The sequence below is a fragment of the Lepidochelys kempii genome, chromosome 7 (assembly GCF_965140285.1).
Source record: "Lepidochelys kempii isolate rLepKem1 chromosome 7, rLepKem1.hap1, whole genome shotgun sequence".
Taxonomy (NCBI): domain Eukaryota; kingdom Metazoa; phylum Chordata; order Testudines; family Cheloniidae; genus Lepidochelys; species Lepidochelys kempii.
The window spans coordinates 33,880,211-33,895,110 of NC_136386.1; the positions used below are offsets into that span (position 1 = coordinate 33,880,211).

At 61.1% G+C, this 14,900-nt stretch overlaps 2 protein-coding genes across 7 annotated transcripts; one reads left to right on the forward strand and one right to left on the reverse strand.

Moving 5' to 3' along the window:
* Positions 1-998: 998 nt before the first annotated feature.
* Positions 999-2,532, forward strand: LOC140914407 (uncharacterized). Its single transcript, XM_073352114.2, has 3 exons — positions 999-1,358; positions 1,514-1,584; positions 1,757-2,532. Exons 1-3 carry the CDS (start codon positions 1,194-1,196, stop codon positions 1,980-1,982), a joined length of 462 nt encoding a protein of 153 aa, XP_073208215.2. The 5' UTR covers positions 999-1,193; the 3' UTR covers positions 1,983-2,532.
* Positions 2,261-13,623, reverse strand: B3GAT3 (beta-1,3-glucuronyltransferase 3). Of its 6 annotated transcripts, none has more exons than XM_073352113.1 (6): positions 13,547-13,623; positions 10,440-10,478; positions 9,598-9,775; positions 8,310-8,640; positions 3,271-3,561; positions 2,261-2,997 (listed from the first exon to the last, which is right to left on the reverse strand). In XM_073352113.1, the coding sequence occupies exons 2-6, from the start codon at positions 10,459-10,461 to the stop codon at positions 2,899-2,901; spliced, it is 921 nt and encodes a 306-aa protein (XP_073208214.1). In that variant the 5' UTR covers positions 10,462-10,478; positions 13,547-13,623; the 3' UTR covers positions 2,261-2,898. The 6 variants fall into 6 exon arrangements, with proteins under 6 accessions (XP_073208214.1, XP_073208212.1, XP_073208208.1 ...); XM_073352111.1 differs by having other exon boundaries at positions 10,386-10,478; XM_073352107.1 differs by having other exon boundaries at positions 10,386-10,537; positions 13,547-13,615.
* Between the last annotated feature and the right edge of the window lie 1,277 nt (positions 13,624-14,900).

Consider the following 14,900-nt stretch of genomic DNA (forward strand, 5'->3'; position numbering starts at 1 on the left):
TGCGGTGAGAGCAGCACCAGCCCCCTTCCCCGCCTCACTTCCAACCAACTTCATAGTCCCAGCTTGGCGGGGGAAATGGACACCCGGCTACTCCTGCCCTGGCCTCTCCCAGCAGGGGGCGATGTAGGGAGCCGGACAGGAGTGCTGGCTGCAGGGGGACGGACTCCTGGCCAACCCAGGCCTGGCCTCTCCCAGCAGGGGGCGCTGAAGGAGCCGGGTGGGAGCGCGGGCTGCAGGGGGAGGGACTCCTGGCCACCCCAGGCCTGGCCTCTCCCAGCAGGGGGCGCTGTAGGAGCAGGGTGGGAGCACTGGCTGCAGGGGGAGGGACTCCTGGCTACCCCAGGCCTGGCCTCTCCCAGCAGGGGGCACTGTAGGAGCAGGGTGGGAGCACTGGCTGTAGGGGGAGGGACTCCTGGCTACCCCAGGCCTGGCCTCTCCCAGCAGGGGGCGCTGTAGGGAGTGGGACAGGAGCACTGGCTGTAGGGGGAGGGACTCCTGGCCACCCCAGGCCTGGCCTCTCCCAGCAGGGGGCGCTGTAGGGAGTGGGACAGGAGCACTGGCTGCAGGGGGACGGACTCCTGGCCACCCCAGGCCTGGCCTCTCCCAGCAGGGGGCGCTGTAGGAGCAGGGTGGGAGCACTGGCTGCAGGGGGAGGGACTCCTGGCTACCCCAGGCCTGGCCTCTCCCAGCAGGGGGCGCTGTATGAGCAGGGTGGGAGCACTGGCTGTAGGGGGAGGGACTCCTGGCTACCCCAGGCCTGGCCTCTCCCAGCAGGGGGCGCTGTAGGAGCAGGGTGGGAGCACTGGCTGCAGGGGGACGGACTCCTGGCCACCCCAGGCCTGGCCTCTCCCAGCAGGGGGCGCTGTAGGAGCAGGGTGGGAGCACTGGCTGCAGGGGGAGGGACTCCTGGCTACCCCAGGCCTGGCCTCTCCCAGCAGGGGGCGCTGTAGGAGCAGGGTGGGAGCACTGGCTGCAGGGGGAGGGACTCCTGGCCACCCCAGGCCTGGCCTCTCCCAGCAGGGGGCGCTGTAGGGAGCGGGACAGGAGTGCTGGCTGCAGGGGGAAGGACTCCTGGCTACCCCAGGCCTGGCCTCTCCCAGCAGAGGGCGCTGTAGGAGCAGGGTGGGAGCACTGGCTGCAGGGGGAGGGACTCCTGGCCACCCCAGGCCTGGCCTCTCCCCGCAGGGCTGGGGATGCTGGCTGACCGAGTTCTCCCTGCTCCCCAGGTGCCCTCCAAGCGACTGGCCCAGTGCGTGGAGTTCTATTACCTGCACAAGAGCCGGCTGCGGCGCAGTCACAAACGAAGTGGTGCCGGGTCAGAGACGGGCGCCATCGGGGGCAGGGCCGGCCCCGGGCAGGTATGTGAGACCTCAGGGACAGGGATGGGGGGAGCCCCTGCCCAGACAAGGAAGCAGCCATGTCTGTAGTCCCTTCTGGGTGGGTGGGGGGGAGGGAGGAGGGGACGGGAGTCTGTGATGAGGTCCGTGATGTCCACCCTGTCTCTCTCTCTCAGCCCCCACCTACCCCGGAGCTGCCTCAGGACTCGCCCCCTGGCTCCAGCTTCCCCTGCAAACGTTGCGGCAAGTAAGTGTCTTTAACTCTTTGGGCTCCGCTCCCACCAGAGTGAGGGGGGCGGGGGGCAGGCTCCAAGTGGGAGTGCCCCCCAGGCCTCTTGCTTGCTGGGGGAGAAGCAGCTCAGAGGCTGAAGGGCCCCCGCCGATGACGCACTAACCCCTCCCCGCCATTCTGTCCCCAGGACATTCTACAAGATCAAGAGCCGAAACGCCCACATGAAGATCCATCGGCAGCAGGACGACTGGGGTGGGCAGGCGCGGATACTGGGACCTGGCGCTCTCCCTGCCCCTCATGCGGGGTGCCCCCCCTGGGCCAACACAGAGCCAGCCGAGCCTGTTGCTGAGGCCCTGGCCTGCCCTGGGCTGGGGCTGCTCTATGGGAGGGACATGGAGCAGCTCTTCATGTGATGGGGGGCAGAACCCCTCCCTTGGCCTGGCATGGAGAGCCCCACCCTCCAAGAGTTTGCCCCATTGGGGGCCAAGGGGCTGTGGTCTCCTCATGGGGAGCACAAGGTTACAGGAGCCCCGTGCCATAAGGGCAGGACCTGCCCCTGGGAGAGACTCCACCCAGGCTCAGCCTGGCCCCTGCACTGTCCTCTATGCCTGGGCAGCTCTGACCCTGCCTGCTGGGCATAACCACAGGGGCATGTGGGGCAGCGGGCCGAGGGGCAGAGAGACAGCCAGGATAGTGGGGGATGGGCGCTTTATTGAGGATATAACATGCTTATTGCTGTAACAGCCACCACGTTCATGCAACAGCCACACACACAAAATGGACACACAGGGCTCCCTGAAGCTGGGGAGGGGATCCCAACCCATTGCTGAGTGGGGTGGGTGTGGGAAGGAACATAGTGTCACACTCACTCACAGCTCCACTGCCTTTAGGAGCCCTGCCCAGCAGGGCAGGACCAGAGCTGCCATCCTCAGGCGCCATGCAGCGGGGCTAGGGTCCCCTAGATCTGCACACTGAGATGCTGGGCAGGGGGAAGAGGTCCTGGGGGGCGGGGGGGTGTTCAATGGGAATAAATCCTGGAGCAGCTGCCTCTCTGGGGGCAGGGTCTGACTTCCAGGCAGTAGCAGCTCAGGCTGTTGGGCTGGGGGGGGCTCCCTCAGCAGGGAGCAGCAGCACTGGAGATGCTGGAATAGAGGCTGCTCCGCCAGTGGGGTGGGGGCTGAGGGCAGGGCCCCTGAACGTCACAATAAATAAAGCAGTCTGGGGCGTTCAGTCCCCAAGTCCATTGCTCTGGCAGCCGCCCTGATCCTGTCCTGGGTTCTGGGCCAGCTCCCCAAACAGGCCTCCCTGTACCGTGGCTCCAGGTGCCACTCACACCTCGATGCTTGGGTCAGAGCCCAGGCCCTGCTTCTGCAGCAGCTCCTCCTGCTTCATTTTGGGCTTCTCCGACCGCGTGTGCCAGACCAGAACCTGCAATGGAAGAGTGCAGGACAGAGGTGGGGTCCAGAGAGATCCCCCCAGACTGCGCCCCTCCCCCAACCAGCACCCCCAGCCAGTCACCACAGCTGGAGGACTGAAGACACCTGAGACCATCCTGCTTAGAGGCAAAATTTCACATTCCCCACTCCCAGCCGGGAATGGAACCCAGGAGTCCTGACCTCCTGCCCTAACCCACTCGACCCACTGCGCTCCCAACAACACAGATAAAACCCAGGAGTCCTGGCTCCCAGCCCCGCTCCTCACCTTAGTGCAGTTGTCAGCTCGGGGCTCCAGCTCTTCGATGGAGACCAGTGACTGCAGCAGGCTGCTCTCCAGGTAGCCACGCTCAGCCAGCAAGTCAAACCGGGCCTCGCGATTGGCCAGCAGCAGCTGCAGAGCAATAGCGAAGCCGGCCATGTCCATGGGGAAGGGCCGGTTGGGCTTCCAGGCTGTGTAGAAGCCCACCACCCTGCCCTTCTCCACCAGGGGGCGCTCGAAGCGCAGGCCACCCACCAGCCCCACAGGCCAAACCGAGACACGCTTGGTGGAGCGGATCTGTGGGGAAGAGAGAGGGGTGTCAGCAGCAGAAAGAGACCCCCACATGGGAGAGGCGAGACAAATGCCTTCCTGCTCCCCTCATCCCCTGCCTCCAGCGCCCAGCTATCCCCCCATTCCCCGTCATCCCACCCCACCTCCAGCGCCCTGCCGTCCACTCCCTTCCCCATCACCCCACCCCCTGCCTCCAGCGCCCTGCCACCCCCCCTTCCCCATCACCCCACCCTCTGCCTCCAGTGCCCTGCCATCCCCCCCTTCCTCCTCACCCCACCCCCTGCCTCCAGCGCCCTGCTGTGACAAAGTGGGAATTTTTTGTAATATTTTTATTACACCTGTAAGTGTCTCCGTTTCCCCTATACAGTGCATTGTTACCCAGTGGTGGCTGGGGGGGAATGTCAGACTGTTTGCTCTCAGGGCAGGCTAGGAGACAGAGGTGAGGATGTTGCTGTCTGGGTCTAAATCCCCATACTAGTGGGACACCTCAAAAAATACCAGATAAATCCAATTGTCTGGACATTGCTTCCTAGCAATCAACCTCGCAGAAATCTATAGACTTCCACGCCTCTCAACAGGAGGCGGGGGGGCTGAGCAATGTTCCCCCAGGTTGAGATCCAAGGACTGGAGATTGGGGGGGCAAGAGTGGGTGGCTGGAGGCAGCCAGGGCTCTCACCTGGAGTCTGACAGAGGAGATCAGATGGAGGGTCAGTGAGAACTTGCACCAAGGAGCTCACTACAGCTTGGCTGGGCCCTGGGCTAACCAGACTGGACTGTGCTTTAACGTCTGTTCTCTGTGCTAACCTAAGGACTCCCTATGGTGTGTTCCAGAGGACTAATAAACCCAAGTGTTTTGACAACACTGTGTGAGTGTCACTGCCAATGCTTGGGGAGGTGCATTAATCCCTGGGGAGTGTACTAGTCTCCACTGGGGGTCTGTCTCAGCTGGACTCGCTGAATGGAGCTCACAAGGTGAAGCAGGAGTGCCGGAGGCCCAGAGGTCCAGTTTCACGAGGCAGGGAAGCCATGTGTCTTACACTGCCTCCAGGGGGTCTGGCACACTGAAGGGGTTCCTGCTAGAGACTCTTCCTAAACTGAAACCGTATCACCGACCTTGTGGATCCATGACAGGTGGTGTTAGTGGGGGGATGCTGAATGCACCGGTAGCATTTTGCAATAAGTGACTTGCAGCAGTAAACAAGGATAGTTAAATGGTCTGTAATCAGCTCCCTAAGACAGGCAATGCAAATGTGTGCAGGCAAAGAGGGCTAAGCGTTGGGAAGCTCAACAAGGGGCAGCTGATTGCATGGCTGGAGAAGGATGATCGCTCCAAGAAGCAGGTTCCAGATCCAAGGGTGTGAGTGTGAAAAAGGCAGCAACAGGGCAGCCTCAAGATCTGGCTCCCCATGCAGCAGTGGTCTTTGCGACCTGGTTCCCCACTGATAGATCTGAAGTAGTGGGACTTGGCACTGAGAGTGAAGGCGCTAGCAGATTGTTCCTACTCAGCTCCAGTCAGTTGACTGGGAGAAGCAAGGAGGAAGAACCTGCAGAAGGAGCGAAAGCAGGAACTGGATATGGAGAAGCAGAGGGGCACATGGGGAAAGATGCTGATTCTGCAGGGATCATAGATACCAAATTGTTGCCCTAATTTACGGGGCGGGGATATTGATGCCTGTCTCGCTGCCTTTGAAAAGGCTTGCGATTTGAACCAGGTTGACCCTGCAGACTGGCTCCGCTGTCTCATCCCTTACTCAGGCCCACAGCTATAGAGACGTTCAGCCACATGGATGGAGCTGATACTGGGGACTATGAACAGTTCACAAAGGCTCTACTGCTTACGTTTGAATTGACACCTACGGCTTATAGGGAGGTTTCGGGGTGCGCAAAAGACCCAGGGTGTGACCTACATGGAAGCCACCACCCTGATGGGAGAATATCTCCACAAGTGGGGTAAGAGTGCAGGGACATTACACGGGAGGATTGGTATAACCTGGGTGGGTTGGAGGAACTCTGAGATCTGTCCTCATGAGCTTAAAATGTGTCTAGTGCACAGGGAACTGAAGGACCTGCATAGCACAGGTCAGCTGGCCGATGAGTTTGTGGATGGTAGGTCTGGGTATGAAGAGAGACCCAAAGGGGACTGGGCTAAGCATGGGTCCTGGGAAAGGGCATCAGTGGAGGCACCCCAGGAGTGGGACTCGGGTAAACCTAAAGTGGGGGAGCAGCCATGTGGGCAGACCTCCTCCAAGGGACCTCTGAGACATGAGATGTAATATCTGTAGGAAAACAGGACAGAAGTGGGCACTATGGCCAAGGCTTGATGAAATAGAGTTTGCTGCATCACTCTGCCCAACCAAGAAGCCCGCCTTGTAGCTTAGGCTCTGAGCGGGAGCCACACAGCCAACTCCTCGGGGGCACCAGGGGTGGTGACAGATGGGCTCCTGATCCAGGCACTGTACACGTGTCCTGTGGTACTCTGGTGGACTCAGACTCATGGGATCCCCAGTGGGAGCAGAAGGTGCTGGTTACTGGGAAGATGTTCCTGCGGTAGAGAGATTCTGGGACAGAGAGCCCTTGTCAGAGCACATGTACAACCCATCACATGCTGAAAGGCTGTGTCAGCTGGGTTAAGGTTCCTTTTGTCTAGCTCTGACTCCTGTGCAGACCCAGGAGGACTCGGGGTGGCTGGTCTCCAGGATATCAGCTCTGACATCCTTTTGGGGACTGACTGTATCACCTTAAGACAAAATTCTGCCCGTTTCTGTACCAGCCCAGGATTTGAACCACCCGAGCGGACAGGCTCAGACTGGAGGTGTCAGTGAAAATGCAAATAGCTTGGCTGGCAGGGAGCAGGAGGGTTTTCCCCCCTTGCTTGCAACACAAAGGAATGGCTGTTAGCTCAGGACACCTTTCCGTCTGTAACCATAAAGCCAGATCTGAGTGGGGCAGGGGAATGGCCACAGCCAGCTACACATGGGAGATGTGAGTCATACTGGCTCAGGCGAAACTTCCCTGGTGCCTGATGTTGTGACCAAGGGAGCAAGCTCCCAGCCTGCCCTCACTGGGAAAGTAGCGGCAGAGTGGAGCCCTGTGGCAGCTGAAATCCCAGCTGAGTGTGGGCAGACACAGGCAGGGCAGGGGGATGGCCAAACAGGTTTGCCCTGGCCAGGGGGAGAGAAGCCCCAGTGAAGGGGCTGCTTCTGGTAACAGACACCTGATCGGAGGATGGCCCTGGCCACATGCGTTCTCTTAACCAAGAGAGCCTGAATCACAGCCCACCAGGAGCAGGGGGTGAGAGGACTGTCCTGGGGGTAAAGGCAACAGACTGACCCCAAGTGGGGAGAGATGCTTCTTGCATCACACAGCGCTGGGGTTGAGACACACCAATGTGCAGGAGCCTCTTGCATGCCTGCCTCACCAGACCCTGGGACACCACAGCCCCAGGGATATGACTGGGCGAAGACCAAATGATCCAGGGGTCATTTCCTAGGTCATTTCCCCAACCTAGGATAAGGACACCCCTGGCTGCAGCCAAGCTGACACTTGGAGGTCAGGGGCTCATTGCCCTCCTCAATCCCCAGCCAATGAGGGGGTCAAGGGAGTGGCCGGACCCCACCCCAGTTTTAAACTCAAGGTTTTGGGTTAAAACGGCGCGGGGCTGCACCCTGCTGGTGCCATCTAACAGACCAGACCTAAGAAAGGCTGGGAAAGTGCTTGGAACGGCGTATTGGAAACTATAAATTGGACTGAATGGCAACGGTGCTATAAGAATCTCGAGAGTGCCGGGTGGGACAGCTACCAAGGAGAAGGGGAAGATGCTGTAGTATCTCTGGATAACATTTGTGGGTTCGAACTTCCCCAGGTGACTGGTTTAAGTGACCCTGCTCAGCTTGGTCTCAAAGAGGGAAGAGATGTGACAAAGTGGGAATTTTTGGTAATATTTTAATGAAGCTTGTGTGCGCCTCAGTTTCCCCTATATGTTACATTGTTACCCACTGGTGGTATGGGGAGAGGGGCAGGGCAGGACTGTTTGGCCTTGGGGCAGGCTAGGAGACAGAGGTGTGGGTGTCACCTAACTGTCTGGGCCTTAGAAGTAGAGCCTGTGAAAAGACAATGGCAAATCCAATTGCCCGGACATCGATACCTGGTAACCAAGTGGCCCAGAGAACTATAGACTTCCCTGCCTCCCAACAGGGGGGCTGATCTCAGATCCAGACTGAAGAGATATGTGGGGAGACAGAGGAGATCAGACAGAGGTCAGAGAGAGCTTGAACTAAGGGGCTCAGTACAGCTTGGCTGGACCTTGGGCTAACCAGATTGGACTGTGCTTTGACATGTGTTCTCTGTGCTAACCTAAGGACTCCCTATGGTGTGCTCCAGAGAACTAACACTGTGTGAGTGTCACTGAAATGCTTGGCGAGGTGCATTAATCCCTGGGGAGTGTACCAGTCTCCATCGGGGTGTCTCAGTTGGACTCGGTGAACAAAACTCATGGTGTGAAGCAGGAGTGCTGGAGGCTCCAAGGAACAGGTTCAGGAGGCAGTGAAACCGTGTGGCTCATGCTTCCTCCACGGTGAGACCCTAGCGGGACCAGCACACTGAAGGGGTTCCTCCTAGAGACTGTTCCAGAGTTGGGCCCGAAGCACCGATCACATGGATCTGTGACACCTGCCACCCCCACTTCCCCAGTCACCCCACACATCACACCTCCGCAGTGCCCCACTCCTTCCCCCCCCGAAGTGCACAGCACCCACCTCATCGAAGAGGCGCAGGCTGTAGGTGTTGTCGTCATCGGCAAAGTAGACCACGCCCTCCTCACTGAGCTCCCGGTTCTCCCGCAGCCACTGCAGGGCCAGGTTACGCTGCTCCACACCACGGGGCTTCAGCCAGTTGGGGTCACTCTCCTTGCGCTTGTGCTCCTTGGGTGTCTCCGTGTGCAGGTGGGTGAAGCGCAGGCCGCTCTGGGCCAGCAGCTCCGACACCAGCTGGGTCTTCACTGGGGAGTCCTCTACCACGATCCAGTGGAAGTTCTTCACGTGCAGAAAGGTCTGCGAGATGCGCACCAGCTCAGCCTTCTGCACCAACCTGCGGGAGGAGAAACAACAGAGAGATGCACCTGCTCAGCCTGGTGAGGAGTGGGAAACAATAGAGAAATATACCAGCTGGGGAGGAAGGGGGAAACAATAGAGAAAGGCAACAGCTCAGCCTGGGGGGGGAAGGGAAAACAATAGAGGAATGCACCAGCTTGGTCAGGAGAATGAGGGGGCAACAATAAAGGGGGAGAAGCCAGAGAGAAGCACACCAGCTGGAGAAGGTGGTGGTGTGAGAGAAACCAGGACATGCAGCAGCCTTCAGGGAAAGGGTGACTGGGGTGGGCAAGGGGGAGCAGGCAGTGGAGTTAGACTGTTCCTCCCAACGGAGATGAAGCAGTCGGGTTCCAAGGAGCACCTCTTGGGGATTGAAATATCCATTTCTGGAGTTGCCAGTTCTCGGCATTAGAGAAATCTCAGCTCCTCTGGCGCAAATGAGTTTAACACCAGCTCTATCTGCTGGAGGGATATTCTTCCCCTCAGCCATGTCTTACCCCAGCAAGGCAACGGTAACTGCAGGTGTGTAAACCCACACTCATGATCTCATCTGGTGAGGTTGGGAGGAGGCAGGACAGTTAGATCCTGAGCAAAATGGCTTAGTAGGTTCTGCAGAGGTTGCTTCCCCAGCTGTTTGGGAGCAACTGGAGTGTTTCCATAAACACTGATTGGCGTTGGCCAGGGGGAGCAGGGCCTCTTTCAGCCCCCTGGCTGCTAACACTGCAGCAGAGCCTGCTGGCGGGTTCCATGGGAGCCACAGGGCCCTAACCTGCTACCTGCAGGCTCCTGCTCTCCTTGCGGCTGGGTTTAGGCTGCTGAATCCAGCACTGGAGTCATTTCTGTTCCTAGCACATGGAGACTCTTCCCATCCCCAGCAGAGCCCCCCATCTCCCCAAGCCCAGCCTATTCCCAGCATGGCCAAGCCCCCTGCAGCTCCCCCAGCAAGAGCTCCCACCTGGCATAGGTGGGTGTAATGGCATAGATGATTGGCAGTGCCTGTCCCTCCAGCTCTGGGCCCCTTCCTCGTGCCTGCAGCCGCTTCACTTCACTCAGCAGCTGGGAGATCTTCTTGTCCTTGCCATGCATGAGGTCACTGGCCGATCTCAGGTGTTGGGAGCAGTCACAGGGCTGCCCTGGAGCCAGGCAGAGGAGGAGGCAGACAAGTCAGAGAAGGGAGACCCTCTGGGTCGCAGCTAGCCCACCCCTCCCTAGGGGAAGACTGGGCCCAACCGCATGGTCCCCAGAGTGTTCATGCCTGACTTAAAATCCGCTGAGTAACGGTGTTCCCAGTCCTTCTTTATCTCCCTACTGGGGAGCAGCGGGGCTCCCAGACAGATCCATTCTCAACAGGGAGCTGCGTGGCTCCCGATCTCCTCTGGGGACGATTCCCCAGCTGGACCCAGCCCTGGTCAGGGAACAACCAGGCTCCCATCCCTTCTCCCAAACCAGCATGCTCCCTCCTAATCCACCCCCTGAGCCTCAAGTATTCCTGTGACTCTCCGAGTTTCCTGCGACAGGGGCTGTGCTCTTCCCCGCAGTCCAAGCCCTGACCCCACACCTCTGAGTGAACTCCTGGCTCTTTATGCAGACGCCCACTGGAGCTGGGGCAGTGGCTAGTACCCAGATAGGCTCCCTCTCTGTCTGGCTGTCTCACTAGGGGGAGAGAGGACGGTCAGGGGCCAGTGACTGTTGGCACTGTGCTCTGGTGGGGACCGAGAACAGCTCCTGGCCGAGCCCACAAACCTGCTCTGAGTTCAGCCCCAGCACCACAGCTGTTGCGCTCAGCCCAGCACTCACCCAGCTGCAGCAATGCGTACATGAGCCCAATCACCGACACTAGGAAGTAAATGACAAACACATTCTTCAGCTTCACCTTCATGGTGCCACTCTGGCCCCTGGGGAGATGGGGAGGGAGTGGTGGTTATGGGGGTGTCCTGCTGCAGCACCCTCCGCCTCCGAACTGCTATGGTGAGCACATCCAGGAAATGCTGGGCACATGGACACGCACCTCTCGCACTGCAGTCCCCATCTCTGTACCACGGCCACCCTGGACTTCCTGCACCTGTCACCACTGGGAATGTCTGAAGGCGGGGCTTTCACCATGTTTCTTGGTAGCCCCTGGCATGACTGGGCCCCCAGCCCTCACAGGAGCCTTCAGTTTAGGCTGGGCAATGCAGCAGGAAGTGGATAAGGATTTGGAGCCATGTAAATCTCAGCCCCACCATAACCACTGTGCCCACTGTGGGGAAAGGGGGACATGGCACCATCCCCAGGGAAATCACACCCCGGGGATGCCGGGGGGGGAAGATGGGGGATGTGCCACCATCCCCAGGGATGGGGAGAGTGTGACCCCATAATGAGGGAGATTGCACCACGGGAATGGGGGGCAAACATGGCACTGTCCCTGGAAGACTGCACCACAGGGATGGGGGGACATGGCACCATCCCTGGGGAGATTGCACCATGTGGATGGGGGTGGTGGTGGGGAACATGGCACTGTCCTTGGGGACATCGTGCCACAGGGATAGAGTCGACGGGGGTGAGATGGAGTGGGAATTTTCTGTAATATTTTGTATGAATAGTGTGTGCATGCCTCAGTTTCCCCTGCATGCTGCATTGTTAAGTAGGTGCTGGGAAAAGGTTGTTTACTCTCTGCAGGGACCCAGGTGTGACTGATGCTGTCAGGGGCATGGGGCCCATATCCCTGGAGAGTCCAAGAAGACAATGGTCACTCCATTGCCCAGACATTTGGTACCTAGCAACTAAGGACCAGGGATGGCCCTCCCCTCCGCAGGAAGCCAACCATGTCTGTGGGGGAACAGGAACAGAGGACTGAGGAGGGGCCAGGTGGAGGGTTGTTAAGTGTGGGCTGCTGGAAGCTGGAGACTCTCCTGAATGGGGACAAAAGAGGGGTCAGAATAAGGCTCTGGGCTGGCCAATATGCACCATGCTGTAACTTTCTGTTCTCTGTGCTAAGCTCAAGACTAACAAACGCTTCTATTTTACAATGCTGGCTGAGTGCCCCCGCAGATATCTGAGGTGGGACATTGCCCCCTAAGATTGTACAAGCCTCCTGCAGGGGGTCCATCCCAGTTGCACTGGCTGACCGGCGCTCACAGTGTGAAGCAAGGGTGTTGATGGACCAGAGGTCCAGCCTAGGAGGTGGTGAAACCAAGTGGCTTATCCTGGAAGAAGAGTTGGGTCTGGCACGCTGCAGGGGTTTCCTCACAGAGGTTGTTCCAAAGCTTGGACCATAGAACCAGACCTGTGGATCCAGGACAGGAGGCCTTGGCCCCGTCCCTGGGAAGATTGCACTATGGGACAGGGAGGTGGAGATGTGGCACTGTCCCCGGGAGATGGCACCATGGAGACATGTGCAGTTGGACATGGGACACGGCACCAACCCCGGGGAGATTACACCACGGGGACTGGGAGAATGTGGAACCGTCCCAGGGAGATCCCGTCACAGGCATGGGGTGGGTAGGACATGGGACAGTTCCTGTGGAGATCACACCATGGGGATTGGGGGCAGGGAACATGGCACTATCCTGGGGAGATCGCACCATGAGGATGGGAGGGCAGGGGACACGGTGCCGTCCCGGGGAGATCACACCACAGGGATGGGGGGGCGGGTGGCAGGGGGCACGGCGCCGTCCTGGGGAGATCGCACCACGGGGATGGGGGCGGGGGGGCGCCAGGGGACACGGCACAGTCCCGGGGAGATCGCACCACGGGGATGGGGTGGGGGCGGCAGGGAACACGGAGCCGTCCTGGGGAGATCGCACCACAGGGATGGGGGGGCGGGTGGCAGGGGTCACGGCGCCATCCCGGGGAGATCGCACCAGGGGGATGGGGGGGCGGCAGGGGGCACGGCGCCGTCCCGGGGAGATCGCACCAGGGGGATTGGGGGGATGGCAGGGGGCACGGCACAGTCCCGGGGAGATCGCACCAGGGGGATTGGGGGAGGCGGCAGGGGGCACGGCACAGTCCCGGGAAGATCGCACCACGGGGATGGGGGCGGGGAGGCGGCAGGGGGCACGGCGCCGTCCCGGGGAGATCGCACCACGGGGATGGGGGCGGGGGGGCGGCAGGGGTCACGGCACCGTCCCGGGGAGATCGCACCATGGGGATGGGGGGGCAGCGGCAGGGGACACGGCGCCGTCCCGGGGAGATCGCACCACGGGGATGGGGGCGGGGGGGCGGCAGGGGTCACGGCACCGTCCCGGGGAGATCGCACCATGGGGATGGGGGGGCAGCGGCAGGGGACACGGCGCCGTCCCGGGGAGATCGCACCATGGGGATGGGGGGGCAGCGGCAGGGGACACGGCGCCGTCCCGGGGAGATCGCACCACGGGGATGGGGGCGGGGGGGCGGCAGGGGCACGGCGCCGTCCCGGGGAGATCGCACCATGGGGATGGGGGGGCAGCGGCAGGGGACACGGCGCCGTCCCGGGGAGATCGCACCATGGGGATGGGGGGGCAGCGGCAGGGGACACGGCGCCGTCCCGGGGAGATCGCACCACGGGGATGGGGGCGGGGGGGCGGCAGGGGCACGGCACCGTCCCGGGGAGATCGCACCACGGGGATGGGGGCGGGGGGGCGGCAGGGGCACGGCGCCGTCCCGGGGAGATCGCACCACGGGGATGGGGGCGGGGGGGCGGCAGGGGCACGGCGCCGTCCCGGGGAGATCGCACCACGGGGATGGGGGCGGGGGGGCGGCAGGGGCACGGCGCCGTCCCGGGGAGATCGCACCACGGGGATGGGGGCGGGGGGGCGGCAGGGGCACGGCGCCGTCCCGGGGAGATCGCACCACTAGAGCAGGAACGTCCCACCGTTGCTATGGAGACCGCGCCATGGGGAGGGAACGTGCTGCCGTTGCCACGGAGACCGCGGCTGGTTACTCACCGCGCCGGCCCCGGGGAGTGGGTCTCAGCGCCCAGCAGCCTCCTCCGCACCCGGCCCCGGCACTTCCGGTCCGGCCCCCTGTCTGCTCCGGGTCACACTCAGCATCGGGCCCCGCGGGTCTCCTTCGCCCCCAGCAACTCACTTCCGGTCCGGTACTTCAGCAGCTCCCCCACTTCCGGCCACAATTGCAGGATCCCAGAACCCTTTGGTTCTTAGTCCCGGCCCATCACCGGCCCCCAGCGAGAAGCGGCGCCGCGTCCCTCCTCTCCGGCCCCCTTCCCCGAGCGGACCGAGCCTGACGGGGGAGGGGGACAGGCACCGCCCCGCCAGCGACTCTGGCCTTTGCCAGCCCCGGAGCGGCCACAGCCGGGATGTCGGGGCGGGTCCCAGGGGTGGCCAGAGCCAGAATGATAGCGGGAGGCCAGGCTGATGGGGGAGGGGTTCCTGAGGCCCCAGCCTGGGGGGAGGGAAAGCTGGGGCGGTGGGGGGAGGATGGGTTCCTGAGGCCCCAGGCCCGGGAGCAGGGTGGATGGGGACTGAGCCTTCAGGCCCAGGGCCAACCAGAGGTGGGACAATTGCTGTTCCTGACCCCCCCACACCCAGCCCCAGCAGAGAAGCCCACAGCATCACTTTTTTTCTTTTTATTGTTCATCGTTTATCAAAACATGAAGTTGATGACTGCTTCACCCCTTGCAGGGCCAGCCACCCCTGGCTCCCTTTGTCCATCCATCTCGGGGGAGGAGGCAGTTTGGGAATAAAAAGACACGCGCCAGTGCCAGGTCTGCCCAGTCTATGAGGAACGCTACCCCACAGACACCTGGAGAGTGTCAAGGCAGGGGCAGCAACATTGCAAGAGCTGAGGGAGGGCGTAGGGACGAACACTCCCGCCCTTACCCCTCAGTGTCACTCTTCTCCTGCCAGGAGAGGGGTCGAGGCTGCCTTTGGGCCCAGTCCTAGCAGCTTCAGAGGCCCCATTGGGTCTCACTGTGAGCCAAGGCACAGCTAGTTCCCCCCATCCCCCCCTTACCCACAGTCTGGACTCTGATCCCCAACCCCACATGATCCATTGCTCCCTCACCACTATAAATACAAGTGACAGTGAGTCTCTGTCATCCACACCTGACACAGCAGAACCCTCCCCTTCCCAGCAGTGGGGGCAGCGCACCACCTGCCCCCCACCGTGGGATAGGGGCAGGGGCTGCAGGAAGGTAGGAGTGCCCTCCCCCACCAGCATTGGGATACAGGGAGGCTCCATGCACCTACACATTCCAAGATTTGCTTCTGGTCCAGCAGTGTTACTTGGGGGACAGGCTGAGTTAGATGAGGGACCACCCCTAGAGAAAGGGAAGCCAGA

Bases quoted from the DNA above. Each gene is read 5' to 3' on its own strand.
- LOC140914407 (XM_073352114.2), top strand. From the start codon at position 1,194: ATGCTGGCTGACCGAGTTCTCCCTGCTCCCCAGGTGCCCTCCAAGCGA. The intron at 1,359-1,513 runs GTATGTGAGACC...TCTCTCTCTCAG, and splicing joins GCAGGGCCGGCCCCGGGCAG to CCCCCACCTACCCCGGAGCT. The intron at 1,585-1,756 runs GTAAGTGTCTTT...TTCTGTCCCCAG, and splicing joins CCCTGCAAACGTTGCGGCAA to GACATTCTACAAGATCAAGA.
- B3GAT3 (XM_073352107.1), bottom strand. From the start codon at position 10,521: ATGAAGGTGAAGCTGAAGAATGTGTTTGTCATTTACTTCCTAGTGTCG. The intron at 9,776-10,385 runs GTTTGTGGGCTC...GCCTGGCTCCAG, and splicing joins TGGGGCTGAACTCAGAGCAG to GGCAGCCCTGTGACTGCTCC. The intron at 8,641-9,597 runs GTGGGAGCTCTT...CTCCTCCCGCAG, and splicing joins ATTACACCCACCTATGCCAG to GTTGGTGCAGAAGGCTGAGC.